The following is a 21,144-nucleotide window of genomic DNA, read 5'->3' on the forward strand; positions in this document are numbered from 1 at the left end:
AATAAAAAAAAAGATTTACGAAATCGGACGATTCTATTTAATCGATTTTTGTAAGTTCGATAGAAACATGCCTTTTTGATTTGTAAATATAATAATAAATGTTATAATATATACACTTGACGTCTTAAAACATTGTTAATAATATATTTAAACAATAATATCGCGTTACAAGTTCCGGAATCGTTAGATTTTTGTATAACAAATGAATTAAAACAAAACGAGAACGTTGTAAATTCATATTTAATCAGTGGTACCAACTTAAATTGTCAGTAAAGTAAAAAATGAAAGTTTTGTAAAAGGATACATGATTGGTCGAGTAGAATAATTTTAATTTGAACATTATCCGGATTGGTGCGTTTAAGTAACGCCTGTGGTAACGTATAGCCAGCTGTTGGTGCTACGTTTGTTTGAAAATCAAACGGCAACTGAAGTTTGTTGGTTTGCTTGGAAAACCGTTTGGTGCAATGCATGCACAATTGTAAATAATCTTCGGAACTGAGGGATATAAGCGGGCACGCGTGGTGTCCTAAAGCCAAAAGATTAACATCCAACGACAAAATTAAATCAAATATTTTATAATTGTTATTAAATAGTTTAATAAACAATGGCTACTATTCGAGTACACGAGGATCAAGAAAACCGGATTACCGATATATTTCGTGGTAAAGAGAATATCTTGCCCGCCCAAAATCAAGTCTTGCAACAATCAAAACGCGCGGTTTTGGGTGTATTGCACAATAACTGCCATCGAATTGTTAAAACAGTATGTATATTTATTTATATCTATCTTCTTTCCTTTCCTTCTTTTTCTTCTTCTCCTTATTTCCTTTTTGCATTCTTGTAACCGGCGTTATATCGAAAACGATTTTATCAGTTAAATGATGTAAGTTCGTATTAAACGTGTCTCTTATTACACGTGAGTATAATTAAACAATGATATTTCTAATAAACTAATTTTTCTAATATAACTATGTTATAATTACATACTTTATTAATATTATTTATATATATATAACATAACAAGTAAGAGATAAATTGGTTGTTATTATTCGATCACATTTTTAGGATATTTGCAAAGATGAGAAGCATCCGAAAGCTAAATCAATAGTAACAGTGCCATTTGAACCGTTTAAAATTTATGAGGATAAGAAGGAAGAGGGTGCGTTTAAAGTTTATGAAGACAAATTGGAAGAGGAAACTTCTGTCGTATTAAGGGATTCTAAAGAAGATAGAGACGTTATAATAAACCAAGAAGTTACCGTACCCTCGGGACAAAAAAAGCCGAGGTTAGACATAAATTCGTTATCTATCAATGATTTGCCTGTAATATGCAACAGTCTTCAGGAGATAATAAATGGCAAGCAAGATGACGGTTTGATACAAGATACGCCAATATCTCCGGATAAATCGCTTTTATTCTCCTCTAGTTCTTCCAATAAAGAAAACAGAACTAATAAGGAATCATCTAGAGAACTTAGAAATAATTTCTTTGACGTCGAAGAGTATAGAGCGGATATATATAGTTATTTACGTGTTGCAGAGGTACATACTTGGCATTGTTTTTATTTTTAAATAAATTCAATTAAAAAGATTAACATGTTTCATTTAAGTTATATTATTTTGCTATAGAGACAACACAGACCAAAACCTGGTTACATGAAAAAGCAACCAGACATAACGTATTTAATGAGGTTGATACTGGTAGATTGGCTCGTCGAAGTAGCCGAAGAATATCGACTACAAACGGAAACATTATATTTGGCTGTATCTTATATAGATAGATTCTTATCGTATATGAGCGTTGTTCGGGCTAAGTTGCAGCTCGTTGGTACTGCTGCTATGTTTATAGCTGCGTAAGTTTGATTGATAAATAGTTAACGTAATCAAAAAAAAAAAAGAAAAACATGTTATAGATCGAAAGGAAATAACTATTTGTTTTCTATGTTTAATAGAAAATATGAAGAAATTTATCCACCGGACGTTGCTGAGTTTGTATATATTACGGATGATACGTATACCATAAAACAGGTATTGCGAATGGAGCATTTAATTTTAAGGGTATTGTCCTTCGATCTTACTGTACCAACACCTTTAGCATTTCTTAAAGATTATTGCATTAGTAATAATCTGTCAGAAAAGATTAAATTTTTAGCAATGGTAAGTATGATTTTCTACTACATGTAATTGAATCATCGTAAGTAATATAAATTTATTCGATCGAATATACTTATTAATATCTAATTTATTCACGATTAAATATATATATATATATATGATTTTCAGTATTTGTGCGAATTATCTTTACTCGAAGCTGATCCATATTTGCAATATTTACCGAGTCACTTAGCTGCTTCTTCAATAGCATTAGCACGACATACGTTGCAAGAAGAAACATGGCCGCATGAGTTAGAATTGTCAACGGGTTATTGTTTGACGGAACTTAAGGAATGTATGTCGCATTTAAATAAGACATTTTTGAACGCACCCAATATACCACAACAAGCAATACAGGAGAAATATAAGAGCAGCAAGTAAGTGAATATATAAATAAGGAAACTATAGTGTTAATTTTTCTTCTTATTCGTTTGTTTTTTATTTTTTATTATTTTTTTTTTATTTATTTTTTTTTTTTCAAATTATATTTTTATAGATACGGACATGTAGCTCTTGTACTGCCACGTAGTACTGAAGGTTTGGTATATGAAGACGAAGAGAGCGCATAGAGAAAATCTTTTAGAATAAAGTTTTGCTTAACAATAATAATAATTATACAAATTTAAACCATAATTAACGAACCTCCCGTAATAAAGTCCACGTTATATATTAAAAAAAAAAAAAAAAACAAAAGAACAACAAAACAAAGTTACAAGGAGGGAATAGGGCAAGCAAGACTGATTAACTATTCCGCAAATGGAAATATATCGATTGCTAAGCATTAATTAATATGTTCGTTTAAACTAATAAGAATAAACGAACATATTAACATTACATATTTCATATAACGCCACTAGGGATGATGATAATTGTTTACAATTCGGTGGCCGAACATTGATGACTGTTTTCTTCGAGCTTCATCATTATATTAACGAGGAAGCTTCTCATTACATTATCTAGACTATGATGCTTTTCTTCCTATTTTTTTTTTTTTTTTTTCCTCTACATAAGTATTTTTAGGTAATTCTTAACCAAACGACAAACAAACGCATTTTTTCCATTTTCCAAACTAAATGCATGTCCTAAATCAAATTGCCAGTTCAACTGACGAATACGAAATAAGAATTGTATGATTAATAACTGTATTTATTATGGGAACGTTATGATTATTCGATACGTATCGTCGTATGATGACAATTGCGACGTATGTCATTGAAGAAAAAAATATCTATTAAAATTAATCGCAAGACACAAATAAATTTTCTATTATTGTACAGTTATTTATTTACAATGCTAGAAAGTACTTTAACTCTGACGTTTATATAATAATACTACGCATGGATTATTACAAATTTTGACAAAAGAGGACTAACTTCCGCGTTTAATACTTATATATTATGTAATTTTATATTGTTCAGGTACTTTGTAGGTCATGTCTATACAAAGAAAAATTTTAAGTTTACCGTTCGTTTTTCTTATTATTTTTTTTTGTCCACCTTTATGTTCTTTATGATGTAATATATTAACATATTATATAATCCAAAATGATCAAAATGATAATGGGGAAAAAGAAAGAAATGAGATTACTTTGTAAAAGTATAGCATTGAAATGTTCTCTAAATTTTTTTTTTTTTTAAATTTTTAATTAATGTGATATTTTGGACGAAAAATATGATAAATTAAAATTGCACGATTAATTTTAATATTTTATATAAACAACATGATCTATGTTAATGTATTCTCTTTGCATTTAAAAAAAAAACATTAAAAACTGCCCGAGTATTCCCTTCAATGTGTATGTACAAACGAAACATCTCTCTCTGTGCTGTTTTATAAACTTGCTAGTAAAATACGTCGATTTAATTTTATATACTACCATCAAAATATTAACATTAAATTTTTCTGTATGTAAAAAAAAAAAGAAAAAAAAAATGAAATTATCTTTCACTGCTTTATGTTATTATTAAAACGAAAAAAAAAAACTAAAAAAAAAAAAGAAAAAGATCACTATTGTCATTCGTGTTAAAAAGCAAAAAATCTGTATATTTATATGATTTTTACACAGTAAATGTTATTGTACTTAAATTAATATCGACATCTTCAACGCGAAGTGTATATTTAAATATATAAATTATTAAAATGGGGACAAGATAAATTATGCATATCCAATATGCATAATTAATTATATAAATATTTTTTATATTAGACGCACATTTACTTATGCAAAATTGTTTGAATTTTATCTTTGACGTAGTATGTGTTATTATACCATTTATATTTTATTTAATTTTTACTAATTCATTTGATCGGTGGAAAGATTTGTTTTTAACAAAAAAAAGAAAAAATTGTATATTATCGACTTAAATTTCGAATGGAATTGAAAAAGATCCTGATGAAAAATTTTTATTTAAAGATGCGACGATTATTAATATGTAAAAAAAAGAAAAAATTAGTTTGTAAAATTTATTATTTTTTTTTTGTTTAATTTTATTTTTAATTTTATTTTCTCCTTCTTGTAAATTATTTGAAATGAGAAATTTGAAAAAAAGCACTCCTGTACTATCTCACATTGACGATGAATATGTCGAATAATTTTTAAAATTTAATTATTATTATTATTATTATCATTATTATTATTATTATTAGTATTAATATTATTATTATTATTTGTCCAAGCTCTACTATCTTCACGCGCTTGGTTTCTTTTTTTTTTCTTGTTTTTGTTTCAAATAATAGATTATATGTATTTTTATAAACATGAGCAGTAACGTGATTAATATATGGAAGAAATGTCCTTTTTTTTTTTAATTAATTAATTAAAAATGTGTATAATGGATATAAATATATCAGCTTGAATGTAAAAAATTCAATATAATAAAAAATGACAAATATTAAAATAGAATTTATCTATGAAAAAAATGAAGAGTTATAGGTAGGTGTAGTTACTATTGCGTAAATTACAAAAAGTTCTGTATAATATAATTGAATAATATATACGTGACATGAATAAACCATCAGGGAATTCATTATATTTATTATTTTCAATATTTTCAAAATTTCTGATTTCATAAATCAACAACAACAGTTGATTTAATATCTTATTATCAGCTGATTCGTATAATGAGTTATTTTTTTTATTAATATTATAAAAAACAAACAACTCGAACATAATAAATCATTTTAATACTTGTCAGAGAATAATTGATTTTTATTTTGTTCGCGCGTTGTATTTTCTATTTTCTTTTTTAAACTTCATATTAATTTTAATGCTTTTATTTATCTATATAACTTTTTTTTTTTAATATACAACAATATTTATGCGATCATTATAAGTATATTATATAAATGATGATCTATAATAATATTTATATATAAACATAAATATATATATATATATAATTATTTAGTTATTTTATAAGTTTGTATATTTTTACCGTAAGAAAAATTGCATTCTCTTTGGAAGAATATGATTTTTCATCTTGAATTTTTAGATTCAAAATAAATAAACATATAAAACTTGTGTACGCGGAGTCATACAATGATCATTTGTCTCTCAATGTTACTTTTAATTATATATCACATAATGTCATAGTTTTTTTCATATATAATTAATTAATCATTAAAATGCAATAACAATCAATGCAATGACATTATCATTATCATCATCATCATCATTATCATTATCATCATCATCGTCATTAGAAATAATCAATTATTGCGTAATAGATTATTATAGTAATAATAATAAAAATACAAATAGATTTTAAATAAAATCTATCAAAGCGGAAAGATTATCGCACCATATTTTAATTAATAGTTTTATTACATGTATTATATATATAAAACCAATTGTATAAAATACATTGCTAACTATTTTTCTTTGCCAATCATTATTATTATACAGAGGTAGTTTTAAGGCAGATGTGGTGGTTTTTCTTTTTCTACATTTATAATATATCATTGTGTGATTATATTGTAATTATTATCTTTATCTCTCTTTCTCTCTCTCTATAGCGTTATACGATTTATACTTATCAATATTATCGGAACAAGAAAAAAGAAAAAAAAAAGACAAAGAAAGAAAATTAGAATATTAATTACCGAATATATACCATCGTAAAATTTACCTAATATTATAATGATGTACAGGTTTCCGATAAAGTTCAAAGGCACTACCTCTTTGTTCCCTACTTCCAGCTAAATCTAAACCGTTAGGTTCTCTATTGTGAGTCGAACTACTGGAAGCATAAGTTTGGTTTCCGCTTCCATGATTGTTATTATGATTGAAACCATTATGATTGACGTTGTTCCGATTGTGAGTTGAACTGAGATTAATTTGACCAGCACTGTTAGAATGAGAATGAGAAGTCACAGGAGGACTAGAGTGAGGATGAGTATGACTCAGGCTATGACTATGTATCGGTGGTGTAATGTGGCTGTGATTATGATGCGTATTAACCGGATTATTCTCATTATGACGAGTGGGTGGTGGAATATTATAATAATACTGACTGTTGTTGCGTCTAACGTTGCTATTATTCTCTACCTAAAATTAAATAGAAAACTATAAAATGTCTTTTCACGTTTCAGTAATAATAATATCAATAATATTGTTATACTTACTCCATTATGCACGTGGGAAGTGGCAATAGAATAACTTTTGGTATGCTGATAAGCCGCCGCACCACTGTTACCATTGTTTCCACCAGCATTTCCATTATTACTATTATTTCCGCTGTTTTCATCTCCTACTAAAGTTGTTTGCGGTGGTCTGTAATTCTTAGGCTTCGGGGGTGGTATCGGTTTGTATGATCCTCCTGGCTTGTTTTGTGGAATTGATATCGGTTTGTAGTCTGTCGTCCTGCTATAAATATACAAAGCAACATATTTCTAGCTTACTTGGGTGCAAGGAAAAAAAGAAAAGAAAAAATAGGAAAATTAGGTAATCAAAGGTATTCAAATTTAAACTAAAGTATCTCTACTTGATATATATATTCTACAAGCTCTTCTTAATGGACGAGGTGCTCTTGCCATCACCCTATATGAAAGCAATGTTTATATATATATATATTACTTCTACGATATATAATATATATATGGCATGAATATTTTATATTGAATGAATTCTCCTATTATTCTATACATAGACATTTTATTTTTTTTTTTTTCTAATTATAAACACACGATTCACACTTACCTATATTTGGCATAATCTGTTCTAGTAGGTTGGGAATCTTGAGTAGGAATAGGTTGAGCCGTAGATCTTGTAAATCTGTATGGGTCATGAGCTCTAGCCGACATACCGCTACTTTTTAAATCATCAGGTACATTTGGGCCTAAACGATTAGTCGATGCATTGAGATTCACCCCAGCATAACTAGGATTTCCATTAGTGTTGTTATTATACGAATCATATGAGGACATACTATCGTAGCTTCCCTATAAAGATATAATATGATTTTTAAATGCCTATTATATTATCACAGCATCGTAGAAACTTACCGCTTTTGTTTGTGTCCTTTCAAGCGACGACGTAGCATTGACTTTGTGAGGCGAAGCATTTATATAATTTCCAACATCCAAAACTGAATCAGCTTTGCTAATGAGTCTTTCTTGAGTAGAACGTACAGTTCCTCTAGTTGTTTGATTAGTCGGTTTAATATTTCTATCAATCCTTGGCGGTAGATCTGGTGGACTATGATGCGGTGATCTAGGTTCGAACGATGTTCCAAGATATTCTGGTGAACCAGATTGATTACTTGTTTGTCCTGATAATGAAAAACCATATTTGCTGTCTCCAGCACCTCCCTGTTGTGATCTTCTTTTATGTTGTTCAAAAGATTGCTAAATATATAAAAACGTTCCCTTTGATATTATATATATATGCACATAATTTTATTCTTTATCGTTAACAGCTTAAAAAATATATAAAGTTCGAACTTACTTGATAATTTGTAGAGTACGGAGGTGGTGCTGTTGTATCATCTTGCGTAGCAATACTTGGATCTGAACTACTCTTCAAGCGTATAGGTGGACCCAATGTTCCAGGAAGAGCAGGTGCAGGGCTTAATTCCAGATCACTCTCCGGAGAGGAAGCGTAGGAGAGGCGAGATGTCATCGGGAATAGGAAGTCATCCGAGAGGGCTTCTTCCGGCTACGATCATATGACACAAAGGACAAAACATTACATGAACATTACATTACACATTAGGTGTATTTATAATAGCAAATTTAATAAAAGGTAACATCAACGATTACGATAGATATGTAAACATAGAATATATTTAGTTGCATAAGTATGTTGTGTTTTTTTTTTTTTTATGATAGTGCATTTTGTTAGTATTATATGATAACATATATATCATCAATATTTTTTCTAAACTTGTGAAATTAATTTTTTTGTGCAATATAATTTAATATTTAATATAATAAAGATATTATTTATATATAATAAGAAGTATCTAAAAAAAAATATTTTTTTCGAATTCAAATATAATAATTATATATAATATTTAAATATAATTTTCTTTTTTTTTGTTGTTGTTGTTGTTCATAGTAAACAAAAAATAATACATGCATACAAATATACGGTCCATTAGTATGCATGTATTAATCTGTAATATAATAATTAAGAAATATTATGCAATTGTTTATAAGATCTTATAGATCTAATTTATGGAGTATATTAATTCACGATAAATTTGGGCATTTCACATTAAATTAATCATTCAAATATTCATTCAATGATAAATAATATCAATTTTAATGAGCGCATGCTTGTTAAGATTTGTGGCAATCATTCATGGCACACGAAGATGACACAATGTATTCAACAATTAATATAAACGATTAAAAACAAACATTTAAACATATTTCAACGAAAAACTTAACAAACAAAGTTAAGGATATTAAAAGTTAATTGATGGTATCTAAAGGGGATTTTAATGAGGCTTTTTATATGTAGCCGAAAAATTGCTCACGGATGACATCTGAACTATTGGGTAAGGACATGAGTGATGAATGCTCTATAGGAGAGGAATAAGAATAGGGGGATAAAAGGGAGGTATTATTTTTATTTTGATCGAAGTATACTTCATCTTCGATAAGTGATGCGAGAGGAGGTTGCGGGATATGCGAATGATAAGGTGGAAGGTATAGATCTGAATTCATATATCGGCTACATATTGGCTACAATCAACAGACTTATTATTTAAACTCAGATCTTTTCGATTAACAAATCTTTGAATAAATTTCATAAATATGCCCATTTCACACATAACATTTGTCAATGTCAGTTTTAACTCTACTTTATATAGCTGATATTTTATATAAATGATTATTAAATATATTTAACTATCTGACAGTAACAAATGTGAACATCTTGTTACACAAGCAAGAATATAAATAATAATTAATAACATTAAATAGTACCTTCGTTTGGCTCATCCATAAAGATCCCTGTTGCTGACGATCTATTAATTCTCTGAGTTTACGATACCAAGCTTCAGGAGTTGTAAGTGTAATAACGGCACTAAATATGTGTCCCCAAATTTTATCCAATTTCTGACATTGTTCTAAAAGCTTTTTGCTACTTTTGTGCGCTGATCTGAGAATATTAAAATAAGAACAACATAAGTTATAGAAATATATATATATATGTTTATATATTTTTAATTAATTGAAAAACTTACTTGGGAACACCTGCTCGCATTTCTTTAATAACTTGTTTAGTTTCAGCTTTTAAAAATATCACAATAGGATAAAACTGAGCATAATTAAGTCGATCAACAGCATTAGGTGTGATATCCAAGAGAGCATGTTTTCCTCTGTCCATGACTTCTCTAATGGCACTCAAACGAATAATGCCAGACGATTTAGTATTTTTACTACCGCTTTCTTCCATTTGACTTTCCATTTCTAGAAAATGAAAACGCATCTCTCAGGTCATAATGATGTACGATATGTATTATGAAAATTTAACGACTCACTTCGATTTACTCACGTGGGGAAGTAAATTTGTCGGGAAAATCCTTAAGTAATTTTTCCCTACCGAGATCTGCAACTGGACCAAAAAGTACAACCGGTCTAACGAATCCTGGATGTCGAAGTATCACTCGTTCATAAGCTGGAAATTTACTGACGCTATCAGAGAATACCACGTCGTCCCAGTGATCCTAAATAATAATTTCAAATAAAAATATTAAAAAGGTATATTCCTAAAACAAATTGTAATAGCAAGGTAATAATAACGTTCTCTCACCCTTCCCAAAGATTTAGAACGTCTGTGACTACTTCTTCTTCTTCGAAAAAAGCTACCTCTACTCTCACTAGCGCTTAATTCCTTCTTCGTGGCATTGAATTGTGCAGTTGCAAGTTCCTCGGCGCGTGCTTTGTTTGGAATAATACCTTTCTGTACTTCTTGATTGTTTCTTCCAATTCTAAATACTTGCCAAGAACCTACAACTCCGTTATGAAGAGTGTCTACCACGTGAAAGACATCTCCGCTGCGAAAGCTCATCTCTCCTTTCTCAGGTTGTTCGTAATGAAAATGTGTCCTGATAAAATATCAAGATGTTTTATTACATTAAATATTATTTTCTTTCTAATCTACAAAGTTTTATATTAACAAATATTTATAAATAAATTGAAGGGAGACTTACTTGATATGAAACGAATCACCTCTGCCAGATGCAACAATTTGATCATATTCCTGACGTCGATGTTGTACTATCAAATCAATTTGTTCTTGAAGACTAAGAAGAAATAATACAGCTTCTTCTCTGGTTACACCTTTCATATCCATGTCATTTACCTATTTAATCATTCCAACAAAATATCAGTATACGATAGTATTAAATTCTTTTTAAAAATTTCATTGATATTCTTGAAAACTTACTTTTAAAATTTTGTCCCCCGGTTGAAGACCTTGAAGAGATGCCGGACTTCCAGTTTGAACTGCTGTTACAAAAACGCCAGTCTCATTTCCTCCGCATAATCGTACTCCTACTGAACCTTCTTTTTGGAATGTAATGAATCGAGGATCCGGCCTAGATATATCAAATTTTCATTAATAATTATTTGTTTAATCAGATATTAACAAACCTAACATGACTTATAGAATATAGCACTTACATTGGTTGTTTCGTTCTATGCGTGATAGAATCTTCATCGTACATTTGTCTTCGCGAACTATAATAATCTATAAACGAAAGATTAATATTATAAAATCAAACATACAGAGATTTTAGTAAAAGTGAAAATTATAGTTTACCTTCAGGCCTTGGAGGAGGAGGCCTAGGTGGATCAACCGTTGGCGTTGCTGGTAAATCTAATTGACTCAAAGAAACATCCATTAAAGGTCCTCTGGAACGTCCTCTTGGGACCAAATTACTTTTATCTTCCAATGGTTGTCTAGTTGGTGGTGGAACGTATAAATTTTGACTGCTATAACTAGCACCGGATAAATATTCTCCGCTATCGGTCTTTACTTGTTGCTGGACGTGACAACAGGAAGAATCTCTTGTAATAACGATGGACAGTCGGTCTTTACATTGATCCATTAATTTTCTCGCTTCCTTTAAACTCATATTATCAGCGGCAATACCACTTATTCGTGTTAAGACATCGCCAGGTTTAACACCGGTGTTTTCTCTAGTTACTTCTTTCACGTACAATCGACAACCCAATACGATACCAAAATCTACAAAGTTGAACAAAAATTTGTATTCGATGATAATCTTTACAAATGATCCTTGTTAACTGGGACAGATTACAAAGAAACTTTGACTTGTTAAATCCTAACCCTATTCTTACCATCTTTTTTATTATTTCTTGTGAGAGTAAGCCGATGAGTTTGAGGAGCAGAATTGCCTTGGCAAGTTGATGAGTTCGACGAAGCTCTTCGTTTAACGACCAATAAAACGGTCGATCCCGAGTCCCGAAGAACTCGGACAGCTGCTCCATAATCAGCACCTTCTAATGATACTCCGTTAGCGGAAATGATGCGATCGTTTACCCTAAAAACACACAATCTACTTGTACATACTTATCATTCGTAACGCAGCAACATCATTGATTCTTTTTATGGAAACTCGATCCACCATAAAACGGGGTAACATAAATACTTACTATCGTAACAATTTCTAAACACTGCACTTTCTATTTTGAACGTTCACGTTCGATAATTTTAATTAGTATTAAGTGCATCTATTATAGTCAAAGAAATATCGATTTCAGTATCGATCTTATTAATGTTTAAAATATCGCGCGAAAAATGAAACATTGATTTTGGCGCGTTATTGAATAAAATGGCGTAGAATTTAAACGGTTCATAGAACAACGAAGAGAAAGAAGACATTAAATCGAGTCTGTAGAAACATTTTCTTTCTTTTTTGTTATATTTCTTTCGTTCGAGATGAAAGAGCTTGAACAGATTGCCTCAGGCTAGACTGCGAACAACCTTTTTTGTAATTCTTATTTTTCTCGAGAGAAGAAACATTACTCACTGCAACTTTCCTTCCGCAGGTCCGGCCTTCAAAACGTCGGAGATTGCAATAGCTGGGTCACCATTGGTAAAATGTGGATTATCACGACCACCAGATACGGCAATACCAAAGCCATATCCAGGAACTCTAGTAACGGTCACTTGATGAATTTCCCATCCTCTATCACCACTCTTAAATAAAGAACAAAAAATTTCTTTGCATTTCGAATTTCGCGCGAAAAGTTGAATATTTATTTGGCGCGTTATTCGACAAGATGGCGTTCAAATTTAAATTTATTTAATGTATATATCGTTTGATAAACGACGTTTTTTTTTTTTTTTTAATAAGTAATAAGAAAATTAAACGTTGTTGAAATTTAAAAATCTACACGGTACGTTAAGCAGGAATAAAGCGTAAAATTAATGCATGTAAGTTTCTTGAATATCTCTGAAAACACTAGTAATACGGCGTAATTTACGAAGCGTTAAAAAGAGCAATATAATAAGAGACTTTCTTCGAAGAAAGATTCAAGCGTATCGTCTGACATAGGATGAGGGAATTTATATACTCCAGAAGGGAGTATATATATAATACTTTTCTTGGAATTCGATAGAACGTTGACAGTATTCAGAACAGACCGTGTCCTAGTTGGATGTGTTTTTTCTTATTTTTTTTCTTTCCAATCGGTACACATCGGTATGCTAATGGTTAGATAATTCCTTAAAAAGTTTCACGTAGCGAAATAGCGGAGGTAGTAAAACATACAAGTAAATAGAGTTGGTGTGTACATAGTTTTAAGTACATAGATCGAATAAGTCTCTCTTTCTAAATTGCAAGCACGAAGGTTTTCTCCTACGCGAGTATTTACGACACGATTCCCCTGGAATGCGAAATGATTTACGTTATACCGAAAGGAAGTTATAAACGTGTATATATATTTACATATTTATTTATATATGGTCATATTTTGTTAGTTATGCATTTATTAAATTTTTACCCTAACCTTTTTACCCCAGGAAATAAATTATTTCCAATAAAACTATTTTCTAGTCATACAATTTGTATAACTAATTTGATATTAGATCATTCATTTTTGTATTATAGATTGATACAACACAGAACGCGCGTATTTTAATTTTAAATGAACTATTTAAATATACGTTCACCATCATCGTAAGCGAGTTAACTTGTTTAAAATTACCGCGTAAAAATAATCGTATAAGAATCACTAACGAGCCCCCCCCTCCTTTGTTTCGCTTTTAAAGTCGTAAACAATGGAGATCGGTCTCACGACGATCTTTTGTATTCCCCCTAGCCTTTTTAGACTTCATTCTTATCTAATTGTAAGATCAATTTACGATCGTATATATTTTAATGCGAATATACAAAATATTTATGTATTTATTGTGAAATTTGAAAATAGAAAATATGATATATCGATTTCGATAAATTTTCGATTAAATCGAACTACCTGACTGTCCAATCCGGTGGAAGAATTATGAAGGGTTGGTGGATGATTGGATGTTGAGGAATTCAATGGTGATCCTGAATTTCCGACGTGACAATTCCCATTGGTACCACTTCCAATACTACTATCGTTTCTATCCATCTTTCTTTGTGTTTTATATATAATTAATAAAACTTAAATCGATGTTGCGTAGTCAAAATGACAACGACGACTATGTTGATGATAACAACGTCAAGACGTTATTACGAATGATCCAAGAAACATGATTAACTTCTAAACCCACTATTTAATTAATTCTTCTTCCTCCTCCACGCACCACTCACACTCGTATTACACAAACACAGTATTTTTATCACCCACACGATCTTCTTATTATTACAAAATGTATCCTCATTGAATTATTCTCTATTTCTTAATCCTTTGATTTGTTTTAAACAAATATCTTTGTCATTTTAAACGCGAACTAATATAGAAAAGAAATCCAAAAAATGTACTAAACGAAAATGGCACTTTATTGGAAATATTTAAAATTCCCGGGCATATTAATCGAAATTATCGAAATCGAAATATATTGATCGAATCGATTATTCTTATGACGAGATATTCACACACGATTGTCAAATATTTTCGTTCTTCCAAATAAGAAAGAACGACTATTATTATTTTAATCAAGAAAATTTCTCACGCAAAAGAAGAAATGTGCAATACTTTCAAGGACACTACTGAGATTCACGTTTATTCTTATTCTTCAGCAGGATGCTAATTGATCCTGTTTTCTCTCCGGCTACTGGATATATACACACACACACACATACACACGTGTACGTATGCACACAACTCGTAAATATTTTCTTCTCTTTTTTTCACCTTTTCTGTTTTATTTCTTTAAAAGAAAAAAAAAAAGATAGAAATATACTTTCAGCTTCGTGCTTTAACAATCAAATGCATTTGTTTGCTTCGATTAATGATAATCACATTACCATTTCTAATTTTTCCAAAATTTTTTCAGAATTCCCGCTCTGTATCTTTTTTTTTAGGGGTCAGATTAAACAATGCGCAAATTCGTGCGCAATGCGTATTTCCGATCTTCGTTTATTTTTCTTAATTTATTTCTACAACAATTTCTTTCATTTTGTTTGGAGAAAACAATTGAGAGAAGAAAAAAATATCGAAGGGGTAAGTAGTAGTAGTCTTCTTCAGTCTTCGAATTCTCTGAATTATTTTTTAAAAAAATACGATCATTTTTCAGAAGAATAATAATAATAATAATCATCACAGTTCATTGATCCTCCTCCCCATTGTGCACTTCCTTCTAATTTGTTTTTTTAACTTCTTTACTTCTTTTTTTTTCCTCGCACAAAAACACCCACACACACGCACACATACACACACACGCGCGACACTATCTATCTCTTTCCTTCTTATTTTTCTTTTATTTTCTTTATAAGAAAAGTTTTCTATCTCTTAGTTTCTCCAACACAACACTAACACTAATTCGTTTCACTTTCAACATCTTATAACGAGATCACTGCTTTTTGATCTATAATCTCTTTTCCTATTCTTTCTTATTTTTTTTTTTTATATATATTAATGATCGAACAATAAACTAAAATCAGTGTAAAATATTACAGATTTATTTAAAGAATGGTCTTCGTCGAAAGTTCGATGTATTTATGTCGTTCTTGCCGAAGGAAACGTTGAAGAGATCAGTATCTCCTCTTCCACGCTTCATCTCCAAATGAAGAGAGAGAGAGAGAGAGAGAGAGATAGAAAACTGAAGGAATGAATGATCCCGAAAGAGATAGAAGATAAGTATCGACCACTGTCACGAAAAATCACGAATGAGTATCCTTCTTCTTCTTCTTCTTCTTCTTCTCTCTCTTTTTGTATTTTTCCTTACTTTCTTTCTTCTTTAATTTTTAGTTTATAATCAAGTATATCACTGGGATAAACAACACACTTTCTTTTCTTCCAGTAAAAGGAGTTCTTAAAAATAATAAGAAAACGAAGAAGTGGACTAAGAAGTGGACTAAGAAGAATAAGAAGAGGGAGAAGAAATATCTGAGGAATAAGAAGAAAAAGAATAAGGAAGGTAAAGGACGTTCTTTCGTTATAAGGAATCCTGGTTATACAAGCCGTGTCTTGCTTCTTCTATCGAGTGGTAGACTGGTCCGTAGCAGATCGGTTGAAGAAGGACGAGGTCTCTCCAAGTGTAGGCAAAGAGTACACTTATACAGTATAACACTGTGTGTGTATATATATATATAATACTCTTCAAAGAGAAGAGAATAAAAGAGAGAGAGAGAGAGAGAGAAAGAAACGAGAAAGTACGATATGCGGGATATGCCAGAAAAGAAGAGAAAATAAGAGAGAAGAGAAAAGAGGGGGGGTCAGAGTGAGAGAGAACAACACCGGTTTTGCTTGCTTCTACTTGCCCGTAGTTGGCAAGACTGCAACTAGAGGTCACCACCATAGGAATGGCTTTCTTCATCCTCCTCCTCCACCACCACCACCACCTCCTCCTCTTATTCTATACGTATCCATGTATTTTATGTATTTATGTATAAAAGAGAGTGTCTCTCTTACGTACACCAACGTAAGATCAGAAACGTTAACTCTCTGTGAATATGACACACCTTACACCACCACCACCAGCTGGAATGCTCTTCTCCGATGTCGCACTTAGGTGTGTCTCCCTTCCGTGTCTCTATCTTTCTCTATTCTTCTTCTTCTTCTTCTTCTTTTTTTTTTTTTTCCATAAATATATATATATCTTTTCTTCTCATCTTTAATATCCTTTTTTTAATATTATTTTTTATCATAAAATACTTCTTCTTTTTGATATCTTCAAATGTTCCCTAAATGAATTTTATGATTCTTTCTTATTCGAAGATCTCTATAAATCATTTTGATATTTATTTTATTAATTATTGAACAATATTCATAATAGAAATCTTTTGAAAGAGAAACGTTTTTCTATATATAAGAAAATATTATTACTTTTATATACCAGTACTTCTTTTCTTCTCTACCTGTTGTGTTTCCTGTTCACACACAGAGAAATATCCGAGCATATTATATACCTTGAAGGAAATTCGTTTGGAATAGGAGGTTTCTTGGGACACGGCATGGAATGCATACGCGCCGATCCTTCCAAAGTGATGATTCACGCGGTTCTCTCTCTCTCTCTTTTTCTTTTTCTCCCTCTTTTTAGAGTGTGGTAGAAAGGGAGAATGGGGAAACTACAAGAGTGGGCCGTTTAAATCACGTTGTCCGTAACTAAACTGGAATTCTCTTGCAGGTTTACGCACTTCTGCAGTATAAATACATACATATATATATATGACGTGTGTGTGTGTGTGCATCATGAATATACATACGTATAAATTTTCTATCTAAAAAAGACAATGAAAGAAATGATAATTAAATATTTAATATTAAACATATTACAATATTTTTCTTTTCAATAATTCAACTCTAAACGTCGAACGTTTCAAGATGAAAAATAAACAAACAGAAAAAATAAGTTAAATTTTCTTAATGGGTGTACACATAGAAATATATATATATATGTATATATACCTGTATGCGAATATACCTGTGTGCATACCATTTTTACAATGAACTGTTCGAACCTTCCGCAGGTAGGAATTCTTATTGTGAAACCGTTCACAGGTAGACGAATTTATCACAGCAGGTAGTAATTCCTCTCCTGTCGCAGGTAAAATGATCTAAGGTAACACGAGAAGCCTTGCTTTCGAAGATTCTCCTTTTTCAATATACCTCTCCTTTTTCGGCCTGTGTACATCCTATTCTTTTGTTATTCTAATCTTTCATCTAAATACTATGCACAAACAAAAGGTTTAATAGACCCCCAAACTTTCTCTAATTTTTTTATTTTTATTTTAAATTGTAACTAAAAGTAAAATGATTTAAAATATACTTTTATTTCTAAATTATCCTTAAATGAGACTGGGGGTCAAGATTTAACGAAATTTTGCCTAATAAATTTCTCAACGAAGAACATTTTTTGAACAAAGTAAAGCAACGCAAATTGATATAGGAGTCAGCCTGTATCGCTAACTAAATTTAAAGAGCATTGTTTGTTCATTTAACATGAACAAAGAGTGGATAATACAAATTAGTATAATAGTTTGTTTAAAAAAAAGAAATTCGGTGCTGATTTTATATAATAAATTAATAATATTAATATATATTTTAGATATAGTTCTCTTATTAAATTGAAATAATTATTAGAAAATGAAAGCTATAAATAAAACTTATTATAATTTTCTATGCACAATCATAGTAAGTAACTTCCGGTATCTATCAGGTTAAACACCCAACGTCCTTGAGAGGCCAAATACCTGTTGGTTGTGTTGCAACTTTGCAGATCGATATCTTGCTTTTAACTCTAGTAAGAATATAAATGGCCAGTGGGCGATTGTTTTTTACAATTGAAAATGAATATAAAAGAAATTTGCATCTCGGATCGATTAATTATTCGGGCTAACGCGATATATCATTTTTATTGCATCGATAATTCGCTGATTACAAATGTAAGCAAGCTTATTTTCTTTTCTATCTTCGTTTTGTTCAATAAAATAAATTATTATAATTATAAAAATATATATATATATATTATATATTTAATTAAATAAATTATTATATACAAATAAATTATATTATTAAATTATATTAATAATTATATTAATTATTATATTAAGAAAATTTGTACGCGTGGGAGGGTGTGAAATATAATTTCCGATTGAAAAAAGAAAATTGGTTTTAATTAAACGTATAATGTCGCGTGTAATAAACTAATTAGAGATGACATAAATTGGCATTATTCTTCACTTCAACATGTCGCAAGAATGCGGACGTATATTATGGCAAAGCCTTAATCAGATTATCTCGCAAGGTGTTCTAACCAGAGTATTAGAAAAGAAACCTTTTATTTGTGAGTAAAGTTACGTTATAGGCAAAACGTTTAACCACACGAATATATATATATATATGTATAATTATAAAACTATTATTTTGATATTACTTTTGAATAAAATCCAATGTTTCATCGACATAATTTAATCTATAGAAAAAACAAAAAATGCAATTTAATTTTGATCATAATCTGATCATTCAAAAGAAATAAAAATGAAAAGAAAGTTTGTATTAATCTTGAAAAATGTATCAGCAAACATTACCACACACGAGTATTTAAAATAACAACAGCAATATCTTAGCATCAAGATTGGCAAAATACAATTTTCCCTCGTTATGCGATCATTTCTTAAGAAAAACTGAGGAAGAAGAACTTCATATAATGCGTCTAATTAACTTGTATTCTATTGAATTACGAGCTTCCTCCTCGTGCGTACATCCAATTAACTGTTATCTTACAAAGTCAACGTCAAAATACACATAAGAAAGTTAAGAATAACAACGAAAATTAATCGATCGTTCCTATCACGAATTTTCTAATTTAACAATCGAGTTGCATAACGAATAAACATTTTTCAAATTGTATTTTGACTTATACAAATATAAATAAAAGCTTTCTAATTTTTGATGCTATCTACATTACGATGACTTGTTTAACAACGTCAAACATTTTACAACAACAACAACAACAACAACAAATAACGTACCGTACGTTTCCGTTTAGTTCGTTTAGATGTTTTTTTATTGTCGCCAAATAAAAAATCATCCTTAGGAAGATGCTGCTGCAATCCGGAATAATTTTTCCCAACGGTTTTTTTCCTCGTCGTCATTTTTCTCATTCTTTTGGACACCTCGTGTTTTCTTCTATTGTTTTGAAATAATTTGTCGAATATTTTCATGACTCCACTCCCCTCGTGTTTATCACTTTATATCAATCGCAACGCTATTATTTCTTTAGAATTATTTGTAAAACATCTAAAGGAACGGTGTGATTTAACAGCACTGATCTTCGTTCAAACGTGTTGTTCATGGTGTGGTTTAATACCAAGTTGGATTACCATACGCGTTTGGGGGCGGATTCGATCATGGCTTATCGTACGTTGCCTGCTGTTGTTTATATCAGATTAACCCGTTTGCTGAATCTTCCATGTAATTCTAGTTCCATCCGTATCGTATATTCGATTAATCAATTCTACACACGAAGCCTTAGTATAAATACGTTCGACACTCAAATTTTCATCCTAAATATAAATTTATTTGATATAAATGATATTAATATTTTATACGAGATCAAATCAATTCTAATTTAACACTCTTCAATCATCGTCATTTGAAATTAAACAATTTCCAATATTAACATCCTGTTGTTTTATTAAACCAAATTTTTATATTATTATTATAAATTTCACACTGGTAGCAATAAGTTAAAACGAATCATTTAGTATCTTTTTTCAATTATTTGTACTATTATCTTATCTTTTAAGAAATGTATAATTTCAATGAGCAATTATATATTTATATTGAAAATAAATCTTATACGTTAATAGTGTTGATAATATTAACGATTATTACTTTCTTAATTAGAAATAAAGAATACTAAAGAAAATAAAAAAACGAGTATAACCGAAGGAATATCGTTAGAGTGTAAAAAAAAAAAAAAGAAAACCACGACGAGACTAACTTCAAACAGATGGTAGCTCGTGCTAGCACGAGAAAAAACTGGAATCGAAATAACATGGAAGACGTAACATGTATTAGAAGCCTTAAATGAGTACCTATATATATTATAGTTCATGAATGGTACTCTTCTACCCTCGTTCTTTAACTATTTCTTTATTCTTCTTTATTCTTCTTCATTCTAGATCTTTTTTATATTATTCACACGTGTACCTAAAAAAAAATATATATATATATAACATTATTTTCGGTTACAAATTGCAAAGACTAATGACTGATTGTAAAAATAATGTAAATTTTGATAAGAAAATTTGTATAGATTTAGTTTAGTCTAAAAAAAAAAGAAAAAGAATAAAAAAGAATAAAAAAGAGAAGAAAAAGAATATAAACACACAAATGCTACTTGAAGTGAACGAGAGA

General features: G+C 30.0%; 2 protein-coding genes across 3 annotated transcripts; one reads left to right on the forward strand and one right to left on the reverse strand.

Moving 5' to 3' along the window:
- Nucleotides 1–389: 389 nt before the first annotated feature.
- LOC122513273 (cyclin-A2) lies at nt 390–3,620 on the forward strand. Its single transcript, XM_043629547.1, has 6 exons — nt 390–763; nt 1,066–1,542; nt 1,630–1,853; nt 1,953–2,157; nt 2,284–2,531; nt 2,651–3,620. The coding sequence occupies exons 1-6, from the start codon at nt 605–607 to the stop codon at nt 2,721–2,723; spliced, it is 1,386 nt and encodes a 461-aa protein (XP_043485482.1). The 5' UTR covers nt 390–604; the 3' UTR covers nt 2,724–3,620.
- Nucleotides 3,621–6,033: 2,413 nt separating this feature from the next.
- Nucleotides 6,034–20,285, reverse strand: LOC122513272 (tight junction protein ZO-2). Of its 2 annotated transcripts, none has more exons than XM_043629545.1 (16): nt 19,755–20,285; nt 12,660–12,829; nt 11,968–12,170; nt 11,426–11,854; nt 11,287–11,353; nt 11,051–11,201; nt 10,815–10,966; nt 10,415–10,709; nt 10,157–10,328; nt 9,846–10,071; nt 9,586–9,760; nt 8,099–8,308; nt 7,657–7,998; nt 7,352–7,593; nt 6,778–7,018; nt 6,034–6,700 (listed from the first exon to the last, which is right to left on the reverse strand). In XM_043629545.1, the coding sequence occupies exons 1-16, from the start codon at nt 19,944–19,946 to the stop codon at nt 6,278–6,280; spliced, it is 3,690 nt and encodes a 1,229-aa protein (XP_043485480.1). In that variant the 5' UTR covers nt 19,947–20,285; the 3' UTR covers nt 6,034–6,277. The 2 variants fall into 2 exon arrangements, with proteins under 2 accessions (XP_043485480.1, XP_043485481.1); XM_043629546.1 differs by lacking the exon at nt 19,755–20,285 and adding an exon at nt 14,110–14,912.
- Nucleotides 20,286–21,144: the final 859 nt, after the last annotated feature.

Source organism: Polistes fuscatus, unplaced genomic scaffold (genome assembly GCF_010416935.1).
Source record: "Polistes fuscatus isolate 324 unplaced genomic scaffold, CU_Pfus_HIC Scaffold12, whole genome shotgun sequence".
NCBI classification, from domain to species: domain Eukaryota; kingdom Metazoa; phylum Arthropoda; class Insecta; order Hymenoptera; family Vespidae; genus Polistes; species Polistes fuscatus.

Excerpts from the sequence above, each read along its gene's own strand:
- LOC122513273 (XM_043629547.1), top strand. The coding sequence starts at position 605 with ATGGCTACTATTCGAGTACACGAGGATCAAGAAAACCGGATTACCGAT. Across the intron at positions 764-1,065 it reads GCCATCGAATTGTTAAAACA|GATATTTGCAAAGATGAGAA; the intron begins GTATGTATATTT and ends TCACATTTTTAG. Across the intron at positions 1,854-1,952 it reads GCTGCTATGTTTATAGCTGC|AAAATATGAAGAAATTTATC; the intron begins GTAAGTTTGATT and ends TATGTTTAATAG.
- LOC122513272 (XM_043629545.1), bottom strand. The coding sequence starts at position 19,946 with ATGAAAATATTCGACAAATTATTTCAAAACAATAGAAGAAAACACGAG. Across the intron at positions 10,710-10,814 it reads GGTGATTCGTTTCATATCAA|GACACATTTTCATTACGAAC; the intron begins GTAAGTCTCCCT and ends ATATTTTATCAG. Across the intron at positions 7,594-7,656 it reads AAAGGACACAAACAAAAGCG|GGAAGCTACGATAGTATGTC; the intron begins GTAAGTTTCTAC and ends ATATCTTTATAG.